The sequence below is a fragment of the Mus caroli genome, unplaced genomic scaffold (genome assembly GCF_978045245.1).
Source record: "Mus caroli unplaced genomic scaffold, Mus_caroli_1 scaffold_8, whole genome shotgun sequence".
In the NCBI taxonomy this organism is placed as follows: Eukaryota; Metazoa; Chordata; class Mammalia; order Rodentia; family Muridae; genus Mus; species Mus caroli.
In genome coordinates, this window is record NW_028227263.1 from 32020902 (window position 1) to 32039331 (window position 18430).

The 18430-nt window shown below is 44.4% G+C and overlaps 1 protein-coding gene across 1 annotated transcript in view; it reads right to left on the reverse strand.

Annotated features, from left to right (window-relative positions):
• The window catches only part of Spon1 (spondin 1), a 280392-nt gene that overhangs the window by 103891 nt on the left and 158071 nt on the right, over positions 1 to 18430 (reverse strand). The window contains exon 6 of the mRNA XM_021166919.3: positions 5763 to 5911. Coding sequence (XP_021022578.1) covers positions 5763 to 5911 — 149 coding nt within the window. The remainder of the gene's footprint in view (positions 1 to 5762; positions 5912 to 18430) is intronic.

Consider the following 18430-nt stretch of genomic DNA (forward strand, 5'->3'; position numbering starts at 1 on the left):
CTATGATTCCTGAGGAGGCTGCAAAGGGGAAAATCCCATCATGCCATTCTACAAAGCCTGCTACTAAAAATGCTGTTTTGGTGTCTCTCTCCTCTTGTAGAAAAACTCAAAGTCATCTTTGGGTTGTGTGTGTGTGTGTGTGTGTGTGTACACACACGTAGGCATCTGTTTTCCCACCCTTACCATGATTTTCTTTTTAGTGGAGACAATATGGTCCCTTACTCTTCTTCAGTGCAACTATCCACCCACGCCCCCTCCCCCCCCCCTTTGCTGCGTAGTCCCTAGTTTTATTTCTGTAAGCACAATAATATATTTTCTGCCCCAGGGCCTTTGGACATGCTGCATCTATACATGATTTCCCACTCCACTTTTTTGGGGGGCCATAATTTAAATGGTTTATTACTCAGGGTGATCCTCTTCACACCAACAACAGGGTCTGTCTTACTTTTAGGCCTCTGAAAGTCATCACCACAGGTTTCTTTTCGTTTCCACCAACTTGTAATTATTTACTAATAACTTATAAACCCTTTCCCTCCATTTTCTGGGGATTGAACATACAGTCTTGTATGTGCTAGGGAAGTTTTCTCCTACAAAACCCGACCACAGCTCTATGTGTTTCTGTTAGTTCCTTTTCTTGTCTCTGTTAGAATGTAGGCTCACAAAGGAATCTCTGCCCTTCCTTCCCCTTCCTTCTCCCCATCTCCTCAGATTCCTTCTTCTTCCCTCCGCTCCTCCTCTCCTCTCCTCTCCTCCCTTCCCTTTCCCTTAGGGAGCTAGAAGATGAACCCAGCTGAGAAGGGGCTCTATAAAAGGAAGCTGTTATGATTCTATAACATGGGGGATGGCATGATAACTTATATTTCATAAAGCTGACCCTGGTTGGAAAGGATAACAGGAAGAGGACTTGAAGTCAGGACCACCAAAAGACTAGTGCTGAAATGTACACAAAAGATAGATGCTTAGATGGAAGGAGTGTAGTGCTGGTGGGCTGAGTGGAAAGAACCTAAGAGAGGGGGCAGATGCTGGGGCATGGTGTGTCCAGGAGGGTAGCTAGCTCTCTAGCATGGATAAATGAGTGAATGGGCTCTTGTTTACCCTAGTATCCAGCAGAGAACCAGAAACCCAGTTATAATTTGTGATTTCTGGCTTACAAGTGGTTGTAGTGAGGTAAAGTGTTCTTAGGAAATGAGCTTGCATCGGCTCTTGAAATTCCAGTCCCCCGCTTCCTTTTCCTACAGCCTCCTCCCACCTGAGGTTATCCATCTGTGGCCTGCCAGGTTATCTAGCCATAGCTTTATATTTCTTTTTATAAACATTATTATACTTTTTGTTAGCATGCATAAATTGCATGTATTCAGAGCACTCAATGCTATGTTTGAATGCATACAGTGTGCTAACCAAAGCTACCCCTCATTTATCTCCCCTCCCCCTCCCAACTGCTGCTCTTCACTAATCTATATTTTTTACTTCTTCAAGTGTCTGCATGTGAGAGAACATGTATCTGGCTTTTTTAACTTAGTATTTAAGACCCAAACTCCTTTCACCTTGCTCTCAAATCAACTCAAAACAGATAAAAAGCTGAAAAAACAAAACCCCAAACTAGGGAATGACTAAAAGAAAACAGGGAGAAACACTTGAAGACTTTGGTGTAGCCAAGAGAATAGTCAAGTGGGATTACCACAAATGAACAAAGTTGCACAGCAAGGGAAGCAATCAATGGGACAGATAGGTATCTACAGAATGGGAGAGCTAGTTACCAGCTGTTCATCTGACAAAGAGTAACACTATTTAAGGAACTTAGAAATTCTGAACAATAAATCCCTCAAGTCATCTAAATTAAGGATCGGCAAATGGGGCTGGAACAATGGCCCAGTGGGTAAAGTGTCTGCTTCAGGGACATGTGGACTTGAACTTGATCTCCAGTTCCACACATGGAAGCTGGCCCTGGTAGACACTTGTGATCCCAGGACTGGGGAGACAGAGATAGGAGGAAACTTGGAGCTCACTGGCCAGTTGGCTGAGCAAAATTGGTGTGTCCTAGGTCTCTTTGAGACCATGCTTCAAAAACCAAAGTGTTGACTCCTGAGGAATGAGCCCAAGATTGACTTCTGGTTTCCACCTATATGTACACACTCGTGTCCTCCTAAGCATATTTATGGGCACACACACAGACACACACAGAGACATACACACAGAGACATACACACACAGCACACACAGGTACACATACCCCACCCTACAAATCAACTGGAAAACTTCTCAAGAAATACATATGGCTAACAAAGAAAACTCAAGTTATTTCCAACTCCCAGACACCAATGGACACCAGGGTGTGTAGGCCTCTTTTCTCCTAAAGAAGAAGCACACATTCTGCACCCCTCCCCCACTGTCTCTGGCCGGTAGCATAACTGCCAACAATGCCTCTGCAGTAATTTGTCATGAATTTTCTTGGGACTCTACAGTTATAGTAACAATAAGGTTTATACCCAACAGAATTAGTATAATTCCTCACTACTAATGTGATTAGTATTTGTGCTAATTTGTGTTTGAAATCCATTAGCATAAAATGTATATCCAATAATGTCCATTGTGGTTTTTAATGCTTGTGAAAATGGCTGTGAGGTATAATTCCATAATGAGGGACACACAAAATGCCTTTTGTGGGAAAAGAGATTTTATTTGCATCTCAGCTGGAATGGGGCTCTTTGATAGAGGGTATAAAGTAGGAAGGGCTGGGGACAGAGAATTTGTTGAAGTTTTCAAACAAGTCCTCTGGCTATGCAGAGGACACATTTCTATTCTAGGAAGACCCGTCTTCTTGCTCCTTTTTATGTTGCTTCCTCCTTGACTTATAGAAAAATATAAGTTGTGTGCTTTCAGGGAAGGATATTTAAGGCTGTGAATCTCTTGGAACTTGAAGGGACCTTGAAATTACTGAAGTTGGATTTTCAAGGTGCTGGGAGGCGGATGGTGCTGCCTGCTGAGGGAGGCTCTGTCAGGAGTTGGCAGGAAGTGGGATGGGGGTGCGGAGTTGGGCAGGTGCATAGGTGGGAAGTCGCTTATTCAATGTCATGGGGCCCATGCTGTGAAATTCACAGCATTGCCATCTTGAAATTCTCATCATATTTGGAATGGGGGTGGTGCTGGGGCATGTCGGCTTGGAGCTCTATAATTTATACACTAGATTTTATGTATAGGCTTTGGAGCCAGACAAACTTGGGCTTAAAGTTCTAAGAAACCTTAGAACTTTGACTGACTATACCTTCTCCTTACGGTAGAACTTGCATATTAACATGGGCCTCCCAGAATTGGATGCAAGGAGGGCTAATGAGAGAAATCCAATACCCAGCAGGCTGAGAGGTGGTGTTAGATAGACACCCACTCTTTCCCCATAATTAAGCTTATTAGCAGGAAGCCGGGCCAGCTGGGTTGGACAGACTCCCGGCAGCAGGCTGGTTAAGGTCACAGCATGCACACATTTTCTGAAGTGGGGTATTCTAAGGCTGAAGCCCTGCCCATGATTTTCAACCTTTTAACTGTCATGACATATGAGAATTTATGTTCACCAGTAAAAGATAATCCCACTTTAAATTTTTAAAAGTGTAGTGTGTGTGTGTGTGTGTGTGTGTGTGTGTGTGTGTGTGTGAGTGAGTGTATACACTCCACAGCACACATATGGAGATTAGAGGACAACTTTATGGAGTTGTGTCTTAGTGTTTCTATTGCTATGAAGAAACACCATGACCACGGCAACGCTTATAGAGGAAATCATTTAATTGGGGTTTGCTTATAGTTTGGAGATTTAGTCCATCATTGTCATGTCGGAAAGCATGGTGACATGCAGGCAGACATGGTATGGAGAAGGGGCTAAGAGTTCTACATATGGATTCACAGGCAGCAGGAAGAGACAGTGACATTTCCTCCAATGAAGCCATACCTACTCCAGCAAGACCACACCTCCTAACAGTGCCATTCCCTGTGAGCCTATGGGGCCATTAACTTTCTAACAAGTTGGTTCTCTCCTTTTATATTCACGTGGGTTCCAGGGATCAAACTCAGGTATTCAGGTTTGTATGGCAGGTGCCTTTATCTGCTGAGCCATCAGCCTGGCTCATAATCTTAATTTTGCATGATTCCTGCACGTGTCTCTCCTTTCTAGAAACTTCTAAAGAAAGGCAGTAAGCAAGACCAGCACTGTTAGGAGGACACTCTTGATCTTGAATTTATCTTGCCAGCTTCATTATTTCTTTGTAACAAATGGTTTTCAGCATCCCATTCCTCAGAGCTGGACAATCGCAATTTCATGCTTACGAGCTAGAAAGTAGACCTTTGGGATTCCAGACAAAGGGTCCCCAGTGGCAAGCCAGGCACACTATCGCCAATTTGGAGGGAGCAATCATGACTTGGCTGTCGCCTGAAGAGTTAGGTCTCTTGTGAGGCGTGGCGGAGTAGGAGAAACTGGGCAACTGGAAGGCTGGCGCTGTAGGCTGGAGATGGAGTTCAGTTAACAGCATACTGCTCTAAATTACACAAAGTCTATGGTTTGATTCTGAGCACTGCATAAAACTTGGCATAGTGCTGACTGCCTGCAATCCTAGGACTCAGAGGCGGAGGCAGGAAGATTAAGGAGTTCTAGGTCATCTTCAGTTACAAAGAAGGGTGATTTGATCATGAATTAATGCCATGCAATGTTAAAACATTTAGACTTCAAATCAAATGGAGGAGAAACATAAGCTCATTCTGAAGCTGTTCTCACACTGTGGTCTAAAAAGATCCCTCAGGGCATCATGAAGGAAGAGGGTGACTTCAGCAGCATGCAGTCCAGGACTGTGGGCAGCCTGGTGTCCAGATGGTAGGCTTCAGAGAATAACTGCGTCAGGTCTGTGCTCACCCCCTCAGTCTGTTGAGGCCTTTGAGCAAACACCCATCACAACATAACAGGAGCACCATACATATGGGGCTTCCTCCATCATCTTGGGAGATGCAGGGTGGAAGAAAGAAGGACAGTGGCCTCTCAGTGTCCTGCACTGTGAAATAGCCACACCCTAAACACAGCTTGTCCTTTCCTTGCTCCAGAACAGCTGGGGTCACTGAGACATGGCTGCTTGGGTAGTTTTCTTGTACCAGAGAGGCTTCCATGGGAATGACAGCTAAAGCCAAGCCATCGTATCTCCATAGCAAACCACAAAACCACTCTTCTTCCAAGACCCTTCTTCTCTGCCTCCATTTGCTATTAACTAGCTCAGGCTTTTGATGAGAGATGGCCCATTGTCAGGTAAACACATTGACAAGAAGAGTGGGTCATTTCACTTGCCCTCCTCAGTAGATGCTGGGCCTAGATAATGGGGCAGCTCCCGGGCTCCTGGTATCACATCAGTACATGACGATCATGACTAATGGTCAGTGAATTTATCAGACACATCGAGGCACTGTTGTGAAACACCACATGCCAACACATAAAATGTCTCTTTCCAGAAGTGACAATTTGCTTAGACAGCTTGAAGATTATCCTCTACCCTCAAGAACCAAAGTATGAAACCCTAAATCACAGTTTCTGTCTCAGGAGACCAGAGGTCTGGCTTTCCAACAACAAGCCTACAGCAGGCTTTAGCATACCAAAGCTAGAAGATGCATTAGTTTAGCTAGAGAAACTAAGGCTCTCTAATTCAGTCCATAGACCACACTCTACAGTACATTTCAAGCCCCTGAAAATGAAATTCAGGGATGCTCTGACCTCATTTTTGCCATTGGTATGCTCTTACCTGTTGTCGAATTTCTTCCTCCATTTTTACTGGTGAGCCCAGTTCAGCAACTTGCTTGACCCCTTCGCTGGCATACCCTCCATACTCCCACAGCACGTAGTTCTTGGAGTGGGACCCGCCAATGATGGCAGACCAATGGTTAGCCCGACCTGGAAATCAATCAGTATACAGATATCAGTGTGGCCAGGGTGGAAATTTAAACCTCTTTAGCAATGAGGAGGGTGGAAACTGTTCAAAGAAGCAGCCAGTACTGAGTAGGCACTGCTCTGTCTTAATTCCAACACTACTCAGTGATTAGAGAGAATGTCTACTGGCCATGAGTCTGAGAATCATGCAGAAGTGAACAATGGGTACCTCAAGAAGGCGGCTCAAGACACCCTTTGTCTAAGGGGTTCTCTGAGGGATGGGCAGTTGAGAGAATTTGAAATGCTAGTAAGATTTATAAAGGTAAATAGAAAGGATGGGTTGTTTCTGGCAGGCACAGGAACATAGCTTAATGCTGTGCTTGGAAAGCCATCAGCAATTCAGCATTGCGGTGTCACTGTCAGTGGAGAATTAGATGCATGGAGGTAGAAGGAGCTGCGTACAGACACCATTGCTCTAAGTGCTTTGAGAGTTTGGATGGCACCGGAAAAGACCTGGAAGCCACTGAAGGGGTCTGATCAGGGGAGCGACATGATTGCATTTGAATTTTAGATAAATCATCCAGGCAGCAGGTGAAGGGTGCAGTAGAGGGAGCAGACTGGCATGGAGACCTTGGGCTGTGAACAGGGAGCAGAAGCTGAAGCGTGTGTAGGAACTGGCTTTTATGCCCAGGCTTGGCATGGCTTTCCTCGGCTGACTTTTATGTACATTCCCATATGAGGGCCGAGCAGGCTAGTCACATTCAGAGAACAGGGCAGACAATCTGGGTGGGTAGAGGTGGTCAGTCCACAGTGGCTTGGTGATGACCAGCAAGGATGGTGGGAAGTAGTGGGGTGCAGGAGGGCCATCATATACAATGTGAGGAAACAGCAGTATTCAAACAGGACCAAGAAAGAACATAGCTTGAGGGTTTATCAAAGTTCCTAAGGAAATGGGGAACAGGGAACTGATACTCAAGGCCAGTACCACGTTGAGCTTCTTTTTAGATTATAAATACTACAGATATATCTATATTTACTATTGACTAAGTCACATACACTTCATAGACTAAGTCACATACAGTTATAGGACTGGCTCAATTCTTAGCTATTCTTTGGTTAGCTTTACAAAGTCTCAAATTAAAGAACATTTATAGGCACAGTGAAGGGGAAAATCTGAAATAGATAAACCCATGTGACACTTTCAGCTAACTGCTATATGTCTTAGAATGGACAGAACTCTTCACTCCATCCCACCATATTCAAAAAGGATTCTGAGTAGGGCCTGGTTCTGTTTCTACAGTAGCCATTGCTTCCCAAAGGCTCTCTATATCAGGAGCACATCAAGGACATGTACATAAAGCCAGTTGGCACCTTCCCAGCTGCTGATAGCAGCCACATCCCAACCCAGGCAAATGAAATCACCATGTGGGTCAACCCAAGTGCTCATTATTGCCTGCACATCAGGGAAATGCAGCCTTCGTGTTTATCTCAAGAAAAGACAGGTGGAGGTGTGGCCAGCTAGTTCTCTAGTTCATTTCCTGAGCAGAAAGAAAGGCTTAGCTGTCATCTAAGCTAAGAGTATACTTGTGAAGGCATGGACTTGTGACCTTTAGCTTGTAATAGAAACACAGAAAGGCCAACTTCAGCATCTATTACTCCTAGTTATGCTGATCTTCTGAAATGCCTCCTGTGTTCATGCCTGTCCTACCTGAAATTCTGTATCTAAGGAGTATTGTTTTTCCCTCTGTATTGTCTTGCTTGGCATGAATCTCTTTTCCTCCTTTATGATTTTCCTAATTAATCCATTGTCCATTGTCAGCTTGATATAGAGTCATCTGAGAGGAGAAGCTTCAATTAAGGGGTTGCCCAGGTTAGATTATGAGTCTCTCTCTCTCTCTCTCTCTCTCTCTCTCTCTCTCTCTCTCTCTCTCTCTCTCTCTCTCTCTCTCTCTCTCTCATTAATTGATGTAGGATGATCAGCCCACTGTGGGTGGTACCGTTCCCTAGGCAGGCTGTTCTGGGTTGTTTAAAAACTCTCTCTCTCTCTCTCTCTCTCTCTCTCTCTCTCTCTCTCTCTCTCTCTCTCTCTCATTAATTGATGTAGGATGATCAGCCCACTGTGGGTGGTACCATTCCCTAGGCAGGCTGTTCTGGGTTGTTTAAAACATCTAGATAAGGAATGAATGAGCTGAATTCCCTCATATAGTTTCTGCTTTCTTTATTGCCCTGCCTTCCCCAATGATATACTGTGACATGGAAGTGTAATCCAATGATGTTTGTCACAGAAATAGAAAGTGATCATTCAGAAGCTTTGGCTGACTGAAGCTCCTGCCTCCTGTGTCCCCAGTAAAACCAACAATATTTACTATTGTTGTAGTCCTACTAGGCTTTAGACTCCATGAGGGAATCTGTTTTCATCCCTATTTCTGATGTGAGCTCTCACCTCATGTTTCCAGAAGCATTTTGCACAATCAATCAAATGAGAAGGTGCAGAATATATTCCCAAAAACACTGGGGACACACAGAGGCACAATCTAATTCAATGCAATTAAACTCAAGTTCAGTTCAGCACTGTTCTGACTTCTACCAAACTAAGGTCTCAGCTGTGCTCTGTGCTGTTGTTGGAAAACAAAGAGCCATAAAAAGGAAGAAGGGCACTGGGTTTTCCAGCCAAGGAACTCCATACAGCATTTCCACATCCTAGCTATGTATACTCTTGGAATCAGTTTCTTTATCTACCCACATTTCACCCTCTTTCATACTGACCTATTAGGAGAGTTAAGTGAAATCATAAAAAAATGAGACACTATATATGACATTACCTCGGCACAGAACAGACACTCAGTAAGTATGGCTTCCCCATTTCATGGCTGTGGGAATGGCTTCAAAACTGAAAGATGTGAAGCCTGCCCTTACTTCACCATGGGAAATAAACATATATATTATGGGATGTGATAGAAAGAGAATGGAAATGAGCACAGTCACAGGAGATCAGAAGATGGACCCAGATGGGTCTTTCTGCTTTATCCATTCAACTTCCATTAGCTAACTGCCAAACGCAGTGGCAGGCCATACGGACTGATAGGAATAGGACATGGCGTCTGCCCTGAGGGACTCACAGTCGGGGGGTGGGGAAACAGATGGAAGAGCAGATTAGCTATGATCCAGCTCATCAGAGTTATCGCATAATAACACAGGGGATGAAAGAACCAACTCCAAATTCCTTAAACCCAGCGAACTGAGGTTGAGAAGCTGCTGCGCAGAGAAGCAGGCACTCCCAGAGGAGATCTGTCTTTGGGTCTCTTACTTTCTTGAATAAAGTTTCACTCTTTGCATTCACCCTGCTAAGCACTGCAAGTGTTAGTTTTCCTAGAGTGACTTTGCAGCAGAGCACAGCCTTCAAGTTTCAACACAGTCTCATCAGCTCAGTAAGATCTGTGCAAGACTAGGGGAAGGGGCAAGACCACATCCTCCCTGGGAGAGGGTGCAAGTTGGCAGAGTAAAGAACATCCACAGCAGGTGACCAATAGTCGCTCAGGTGCAAACTGGTACACGTGGTGACTTGAAGCTGGAGAGTTGTGCTTATGAAGAAGTCATTCAACCTCTGAGAACCTCAGTTTTTCTTGTATTTATTTATTTGTTTGTTTGTTGTCTGCTTCACATGGTCCCGGGAACAAAATCCAGCACTTCTCATATTCTAGGCAAGCGCCCTATCATTCATTGAGCTATATCCTAAGTTGTCTCCCCAAGTCTGACCTCCCAGAGTTGACCAAATTAATTGGGCTGGTTTTGGAAGGAACTATGAAAGCTGTAACTGTTACTAGCATTCCTTCAGCTAGAGAAACCCATGAGAATGTTCTCAGTATCACCAGGGGGAGGGGAAGAAGAAGGAGGGGAAGAAGGAGGAGGAGGAAGAGGAAGAAGAGAACACATGTGCCCAATGAGAATGCACAAGAAACTAGGGGCTAGAGAGATGGCTCAGGTTAAAAGTTAGCTGCTTTTGCAGGGAACCCAGATTTAGCTCCCAGCATCCAAATGGTATCACACAACTTAATGCAACTCCACTTCCAGGGGTTCTGAATCCTGTTCTGGTCTCCATGGGCATCGCATGTACACAGTACACATAAATATATGCAGGCAAAAACACTTATACATATAGAACAAAAATAAATATTTTTAAAAGAAGAATCCATAAGAAAGTGAGAGTGGAAGAAAATCTTTTTCAACTGAGAAGAGGGCTCTTGGAGGTGAAGAGAAATGGATGAGAGGAGCCCAGGTAGGAAGATGGTAGGGCAGTCGGATTGGAGCAGAGATTCTTAGTAACACACATAAGAGGATCAGATACCCTGCTAGGATGCTGCTTTCCTAGTGAGGTCCTCACTATAACATTATCTCCATGTTCTGAATGAGGAGCCTAAGCCCCACAGATTTAGGGAGCCCACCTGAGTTTACAGACCAGGCAGTGGAAAGCTAGGCTTCAACCCCAAGTCTTCTTGACTCAAGAACACCTACTCTCCCTCTACACCCCTCTGTGGAGGCAGAAAATGAAAGAGAGCCTTGAGTGGACTGGAGAGATGGAATATCAGGAGAGTAGACAGACAGAAAATCAGTATTAATTACAGAAAGAGAGCTCTGAGTGTCTATGTGGTCAGTAGCACTAGGAAAGGTGGGTGATGTGGTGGGAGATCCGTTGGTTCATGTGTTTGAGCATCTGCCCCTCAGCTAATGGCACTGTTTGGGAGACTGTGGATCCTTTAAAGGCAGTATCTGGAGAGTAGAGGTGATAACCAGGGTTGGACGTCTAAAGGTGTAGCAGGGACTTTATTTTGGCCCCACATCTGGAAGGCCAGCAAACTACTATGGACATCTCACATGGAAGTATTGAAATATTCCTTCTAAAACCATGAGCCAAAATGGACCCTCTTCTCCTTAGGTTGCTTTTGCCTAGTAGTTGTTACAATGACAAGAACATTATCTAACTCAAGATTCTATCAGAATTCTTCTATATGAGGAAATCTGGACTTAGAGAGTTTCTTGCAAGATTACCCATGACTCTGGGATTCTTGGTCAGGTTAGCCTGGTACAGGGGCAAGCTCTTCTTTATATCTTATATCTGGTGGGGCACACCCAGTGTCAGGGGGAGGGGACAGGGTCTAAAGGTGCAGAGACAAAATGGGAGACATTCAATATTCCTTGCTTGAATTTATAGGATTTGCTTTGGGGCAGTGGTAGAGGAAGTAGAGACAGGTGGCTAGGAGACAAGGCAATATGACAGAAGATGCTGGACTAGAGATGTAGCTAACCAAGAAAGCACTCACCTGACTAGTACAAGAGAAGCCCTAAGTTCAATCCCAAATAACACACACACACACACACACACACACACACACACACACACACACACACACACACACACTTTTTGGTAAAGTCATTAAAACTCTTATCTGACCAACGTATATTCTAGTCTTGCTTCTGGAATGTTCTAGTGGAACAAGTCAACCATTCTCAGCCCCAGTTTTTCCTTCTGCAGAGATGATATGATCAAGTTCTCAGCACTGTTCTGAGGTGGAAGCCCATGAAATAAAATTGCCAGTAAATTAAAAAAAGTAAATCTAAATGAGACAGGAGAAATCCAGATCAGTTTGTGGAAGGCCTGATGGCCAAGAGGCATGTGTTTAGGTGACTGAGTGGCACTTAGAACCAGTAGGCGGAGAAGACAGGAATGCTGAGTATAAAACAAGTCTGAATTGGCATCATCTGGCTGAGACCCAGAAGCATGGGACTAACAGAAAGAAGTGGTCAAACGTATTCCAGTTAGCTGGAAGGAGATAAACTCTAAGAAATAGGGAGGAGAGAGAAAGAAGACCCAGGCATTAGAAGATACGGTAAGGAGCAAGATCAATGCTTGTAGATCCCTTAAAAGAATAATCAGGGCATCACCCTGTTGTCTTGGTGAGACAGTGGGGCCTCAGTCTTTGAAGGCAGGGGAAAGACAAAGTCTATTACTAACTCTTTCTCCTTACAGAAAAGTGCATATTTTTTGGTGAGGCATGCCCCTACCTTGTCCCAACAGTGTTCAAGTGGCCTACATCTGACAATGTTGTATGGCTGTTTCCTATTTCCTTGGGGTTAAAGGAAGCTTGTAGGACTCAGGAAGCTTCTGAAACCTGTAAGATTTAGGGGACCCAACCCTCAATGTTATGTAAGCAGTAATAATTGCTGGGGAAAGAAGAGACTCTGAGCTGCAGAACTGCATGTAAGACAAGCAGAGGGTGCCAGAGACCTAGCTTTTTTGAACTGTCATCCATACTGAAGTGGGATATTTGGTGATGCCACTGCCTTTGAGTTACCAACGGTGAGTTACCCATTTGAATGAGAAACATCCCTCGTAGGACTGGGCATTTGTACACTTGGTCCCCAGTTGGTGCCACTGTTTAGGAAGGTTTTAGGTGATGTGGCCTTGCTGGAGGACGTATATTACTAGGAGTATGGTTTCACTCTACTTCTCTGTTTCCACTTCAGGCTTATAATTGAAGATATGAGCTCTCTATTTTGTCTTGCCTCTGTCCATGATGGACTCTTATCCCTCTGTAAGTCCAAATAAACTCTTCTATGAGTTGCCTTGGACGTGGTGTTTTTTATCACAGCAACAGAAAAGTAACCCCTCACCCACATTCCTGTAAATAGCAAGAAGAGTAAAGCAGGCCTTAGCATGTATTTCCAATAGCTCAGGTGAATTTTCTATGGGACAAATCATTTGGTAAGCTGGGAGGAACAAATGCTTACACATATGAATCAGTGATGCTGATGGCTATCCAAGTCCATTTGTCTAAAAAGGCATTTCAGGTGATGCCTTGAATATATGTATTCAATATGTACACTGACAGCCTCTTTGGCCTCCTTTTTGCTGTCATGTCTGGTACTAAATTACCAGTATTTACGAAGATGCCTAAAAGGCCAGCATCCATCAGAAGCACGTCTGCCTTCTGTCTGGTGTTGGAAGAGGCATGTTCCATGACAGGTGGATTCTCTGAGGTGCTCTGCACATGGCCTGAATGATGATTAATTTAACGTGTCAACTTGAATGGGTTATGGAGAGGCCAGATATCTGGTCAAACATTCTAGATGTGACTCTGAGGGTGTCTAATGGAGACTATCACTTGAATTGGTAGGTACACTAAAACAGATTGCTTCCTCTGAAGGATTGGGCCCCACCTAGTCAGCTGAGGACCCAATTAGAACACAGAGGTTGATTTTGCAGTGATACAGATTTCCTGCTGCCTACCTGCTTCTAAGATGGGGCATCGTTTCCTTGCTTTGTCTTTGGATTCGGGCTGTAAGTGTTTCTGGCTCTCGAGTTTATTGGTAGCTTGCAGACTAGAACTTCACATTCATTAGTGTCCCAGGCCTTCAGAGCAGGCCCTCTGCACCACTGTCTGGCTCCAGTCTCCAGGTTATTAGCTGCATGCTTGCAACCTCACAGTCTTCATGTTGGAGTGAGCCAATTCCTTATCATAAATCTCTTTGTATCTATGAGCCCACAGCCTCTTGCTCCTGTGTCTTTGGAGAATGCTGACTAACAGAGCAGGTGTTCAGTGACAGCCCAGATTTCCTGGCCAGCCGCTGAGGTCCCCTGCCAAGCCTCGTCCTGCATAAGCCACCCATTCACTTTCTTGATATCCATTCACAGTGCTTCATAGAGGAATGTCCTAGTCCTTGCTGAGAGGATTGATTGAACCCCTGTTGTCTAATCTCAGCCTTGTCCATGGTTCTCTGAGCACATCTTTGTTCCAGTTTTATTTTGTTTGCTGGGCCCTTATGAAGTTTGCTGTAGCACCCACACCTAGCAGCGGTCCTCTGATCTCTGTGTTCTGTCTTCTCTCAGTAGGATTGAACTTTATCTTTTATTAGGCAACCTTGTCACTTACATCTCTTCAAGACCAAGGTCAAGCTACCACAGACTCCCTCGTGCACCACGTAGCCAGCAGCTAACTGAAAACTGTTGAGGACCTGAGAGTTTTATACACGTATGCTGTGTTGAACCTCACTCTCTGCTTGGCCTTGGTATTGCTCTCCTAGGCCTGGGCCCAGACTCTGCCTAATTTCCAATGCTCTGAACTTGGCTACAGAACTTGGCTTCTGTCAATCTGCCTCTGAGTGCTGCCCAGGACACAGCCTGTATTTGCCCTTTGGCTCTTTCTGCTCTTGGCTACTCCAGAGACCCACTCTGATCAAGCCCACTGTGTTCTTCAGGACCCTGTCCCTGTGTGGCTGAACATCTGCATGGGAAGGTCACATGCCAACTGAGACGGGGCTTCCTCTGTTTCTAGTTTTTACACTCAGCTCTCATTTTCTTCCTGACCTAAGGGCTCAAGACGACGCCTTTTCATTCTAAAATACTGTTCTTTAGAAATGGATTTGCTTCGCTTTGTCTCTTCCATCTCCTCTGAGGCCTTCAGCAAGATCCCACCACACCCTGCTCTGCCACAGTGAATACTTACTTGGCTCCTACTATGCATTAAACTAGGGACCATCAAGCTAGCTCTGCCTGTCTTTGTTCCAATAGTGTTTGATATTTTATTCATTATCTGTGCATTGCATTCATGCTACAGTGGCAAAGTTGAGTGGTTTGGCTTGCAAAGCCTAAAACACTCACCATCTGGCTCTTTATATCAACCATTTGCCAAGCCCTGTGCCAGGCCATGGCAACCCTGAGACAGTCAGCTCCATGTCTTTGAGATGTTCAGTTGGAGGGTGAGGAAGGATGGGAAGGACGGGTCCTAACCAGACTATGACAGTGAATTAAGGGAGCAAGGTAACCTCAGTAGAGACAGACAGAATATGAAAGTCTAACAAGGCAGACGCTAAGCCCAGATGGTGCTAGAGGCTTCCTGGAAGAAGCAGATGAGGTAAAGTTTAGCGAATAGGAGTTAGCAAGACAGATATGGAGCTGGGAAAAAAGACTGCATTTTTTTCCAGAAGAAAAGTTAGGTGTAAAAGCAGAGGTATAAGAAAAAACAATAGTTACATGGTAAACCATGAACTCTTTGGGGTAGCATCACTGCTGCCCCTCAACCCCATATGTATGGTTGTGTGTGTGTGTGTGTATTTTAATAAATAATGAATGATCTGTGATGAGACTAAGAAGTCAAGCAGATCATGAAAGGATACAAATTATGCCTTAATAGGATCTTTTAATTTTTCTTAGAAGGCAATATAAAGTAAGGAAGAAATCCACCCACCTCCCACTTTCTCTATGTCTCCAATAGTACATAGGGCTGAACTTAGGGCCTCACATATGTAAGAGCTCAACTACTGACCTACATCCATCCTCCAGTCTTCTGACTTTGAATTTATGACCCCCTGCCTCAGCCTCCTTATCTATGAGTAGACCTTATCTATGAGTTCTGTCCAGAATTAACTAATTTTTATCTACAATCAACCCATAAATCTAGTTATGCTCATTTGGCTTCTGCTTCTGAGGGAACCATAAACCAGAACAGATTATATAGAGGTCTTGTTTTGGGATGCTCGAAACAGACAGCGAAGGCTCTAATCCCCGAGAGAAGGGAAAACTCAAAGCTGAGCCCCTGCTTTCCTGGGCTGCTACAGAAGACACTGTCTGGCTTGTAGTGAAGGATGGTGGAGGCTAAAGCAGACTGGCTTGGCTGAGGAGGCATACATGAGACTGCACAGTGGAAGCAGTCAGGATGTGTGGGCTAGAATGCCAGAGAGAATCTAGTTAGAGAGAGACGAGCTTCAGAGAGACATGTAGGTGTCCCCTTAACTCTTCCCAAATTAAGTCACACATGGGCAGGGCAAGACTCCACAGGGCAGGGAAGAGAAAGCACTCAATGAAGATTCCAGAGGTTACAGAATCTGGAGATACAGAACCTCTAACTCACCCACCGCACAGATGCTTTGCATTCAACTTAGAGCCTAAGAAGGGCCATAAACTAGTGTTCAAACTACTTAGTCTCATAAGCTAGTGTTAAAACTACGTAGTCTCGGATCCATTCCCATCTCGGATGCCTTGTCTGGCATCAGAGGGAGAAGAAGCACAGAGACTTGATGCGACAGGGTGATGTGGGATACTCATGGGGGGTGGACTTCTCTCTCAGAGAAGAAGGGGAAGGGAGGCAGGGAAGGGACTGTGGTAGGGGAGAACAGCGATTGGGATGGAAAGTGAATAAATAAAAACAAAAACAACAAAAACTCCACTTTGTGTTAAAAGGGGAGGCTCTACCTAGGTTTATCTTAACCAAGCTCAGAAAACAGCACTTGAAAGGGAATCAAACAGATCCACTAGCAAAATAACCACAGGTCAAAATAAAGTCCCATGCCCTCTAAATGAAGTCCAGACACTCAGCAATGGAGCCTTCACAATGTCCATCATGCAATAAAGAAGTGACTATATCAAAGCCAGGTGCAATATGGTGGAGGACACCCATGATCCCAGTGCTGGGGCAGGGGTGATGGTGGTAGTGATGGTTTAGAGACAAGGAGAGACATTGGTTAGCCAGCCTTGCTGAATCAATAGGTTCCAGGCTCACCGAGAGACTCTGCTTTGGAAGAGACTGAAACAGACACCCAACATTGACTTCTGGTATCCACATACACATGGTATGTGCACATGTGTGCTAACTCACATATATACATACTATTTGACACATGTAGAAGCAATAAAATATTACCTAAGAAAATTAGCTAATAGAAGGAGTTCCTAAGGTTATAGTAGGACAGGAGTAACATGCAGGGGCTGTAAAACAACTCTTGCCAATATTCAAGGATTTAAAGAAAAGATGGATATAATGAATGAACAGATGGGAAATCTTGGCAGAGAAATATTTTGAAAGGCCAAGTGGAAATTCTCGATCTGAAAACAACAACACTGCATTTGGATACACCAAATGTCAGAAAGCTAAAAGAGAGTAATAGAAACGCAACTCATGGTGAAGAACGAAAGGTTGGGAAAAAAATCATACTGGAGTCCCAGTGACATACGGTATGAAAATAGATGCTTTAAATGGAGTCTGCAGGATAGGATAGAGAGATGACCGAGTATTTAAATAAACAATGCTTGAAATTTCCAAAAATCTGATTAAAAAATACCAACCCCCACATCCCAAGCTCTCCACCCCTCACTCCATGGATAAAAAGCAAAGCAAAGCACCCCAAAATAAAGCAAAGACCAAATAAAATGAAATAAAGGGGGGGGGGAGACACATAAGCTATCGCCATCTGAGAGAGACAAGGAGGATGGTATTAAAAAGCAATAAAAAGAACATCACAATTAGAACAGAAAAAACAAAACAAAACAAAACAAAACCCAAAACCCTGGTTCAAAACCAAGGCAGGCCCAGAGACAATGATATGACACCTTTAAATTTTTAAAAGAAATAAAACCCATCAGCTTAGAATTCTATTACCTTGTAAAAATATTCCTCAGTGATGAGTATAAAACAAAGCATATTTTTTTGATAAATGAAAGCTGAGCAAATTTATGACTAGCACATCTGTAGCATATGAAATATTAAAGGAAGTTCTTCAGGCCGAAGGGAAATGAAAACAGATGGCAGTGCATATCTGCATGAAGCGATGGAAAGTTCTGGAAATGGTAAATGCGTGGGTGAGAGGCATCTCTCAGCTCTGTGTCACTGAAAAGTCTCTCCCTCTGAGTAGAATTCCAAGTCCCCCTCTCTGGGCTAGCACTTCACCAGCTCTCTTTCTACAAAGCTCATCTTTTGTCTTTTCCTGCACACAGCCTTATCTTTTGTCTTTGCGGGTTTCCAGCTCCAGCAAGCTGGTTCCAGTCCCTCCTCCCTGGCGTGGTTCTCCTTGCAGTCTGAGTCCCAGCTCCCCCTCCATCCCCCTACCCAGTCTTCAAGACTGAGGCTTTTGCTACTCTATTCTGCAGATAGGCAGGTGCTGGCAACAATCTAAGGACAATTACCGTGTGCCTTCTTTATTCCTCTTTAAAATAAAAGGATGCTTTCAATTCAGTGACAGACCCTTACTTAATATACTTAATATACTGGCTAGCATGTTTTGACCATAACATGCTTTCAGGTAGCCACCACCATAGTAAAGGCACATGTTACTCTCAGGATCCCCTTCTCACGTGACAGTGACCATAATCAATCTCACTTTACCATCCCATCCCTGACAGGCTCTGGTCTAGTTTTTGCCCCTATGGTTTTATCCTTTTCAGATTATAAATGGATGCACATCATGTTAAGTTGAATGTATTATCCTAAGTAGCTTTAAGTTCTGTTCTGTAGAGGAGGCTCATTCCCTGGGTGCCTACATTGCTTTCATGTCTGTTCATAGGCCCACAGAGCTCCACACAGAGATGTTGCTGTGGTCCCTCCAACCCAGTTCAGCTGCCAGATCCCCCACCTAACTCCAGAGGCAGGAGCCTCAATTATGCACCCCAGTTATGTCAGGGGTCCTGCTGTCTGTGCACAGGCCTGACTAATTCTGCTGCTCCTATCCCACTGCTTGCTCTCCATGTCCAGTGGGTTTCTGAACCCCTGGTGCTGG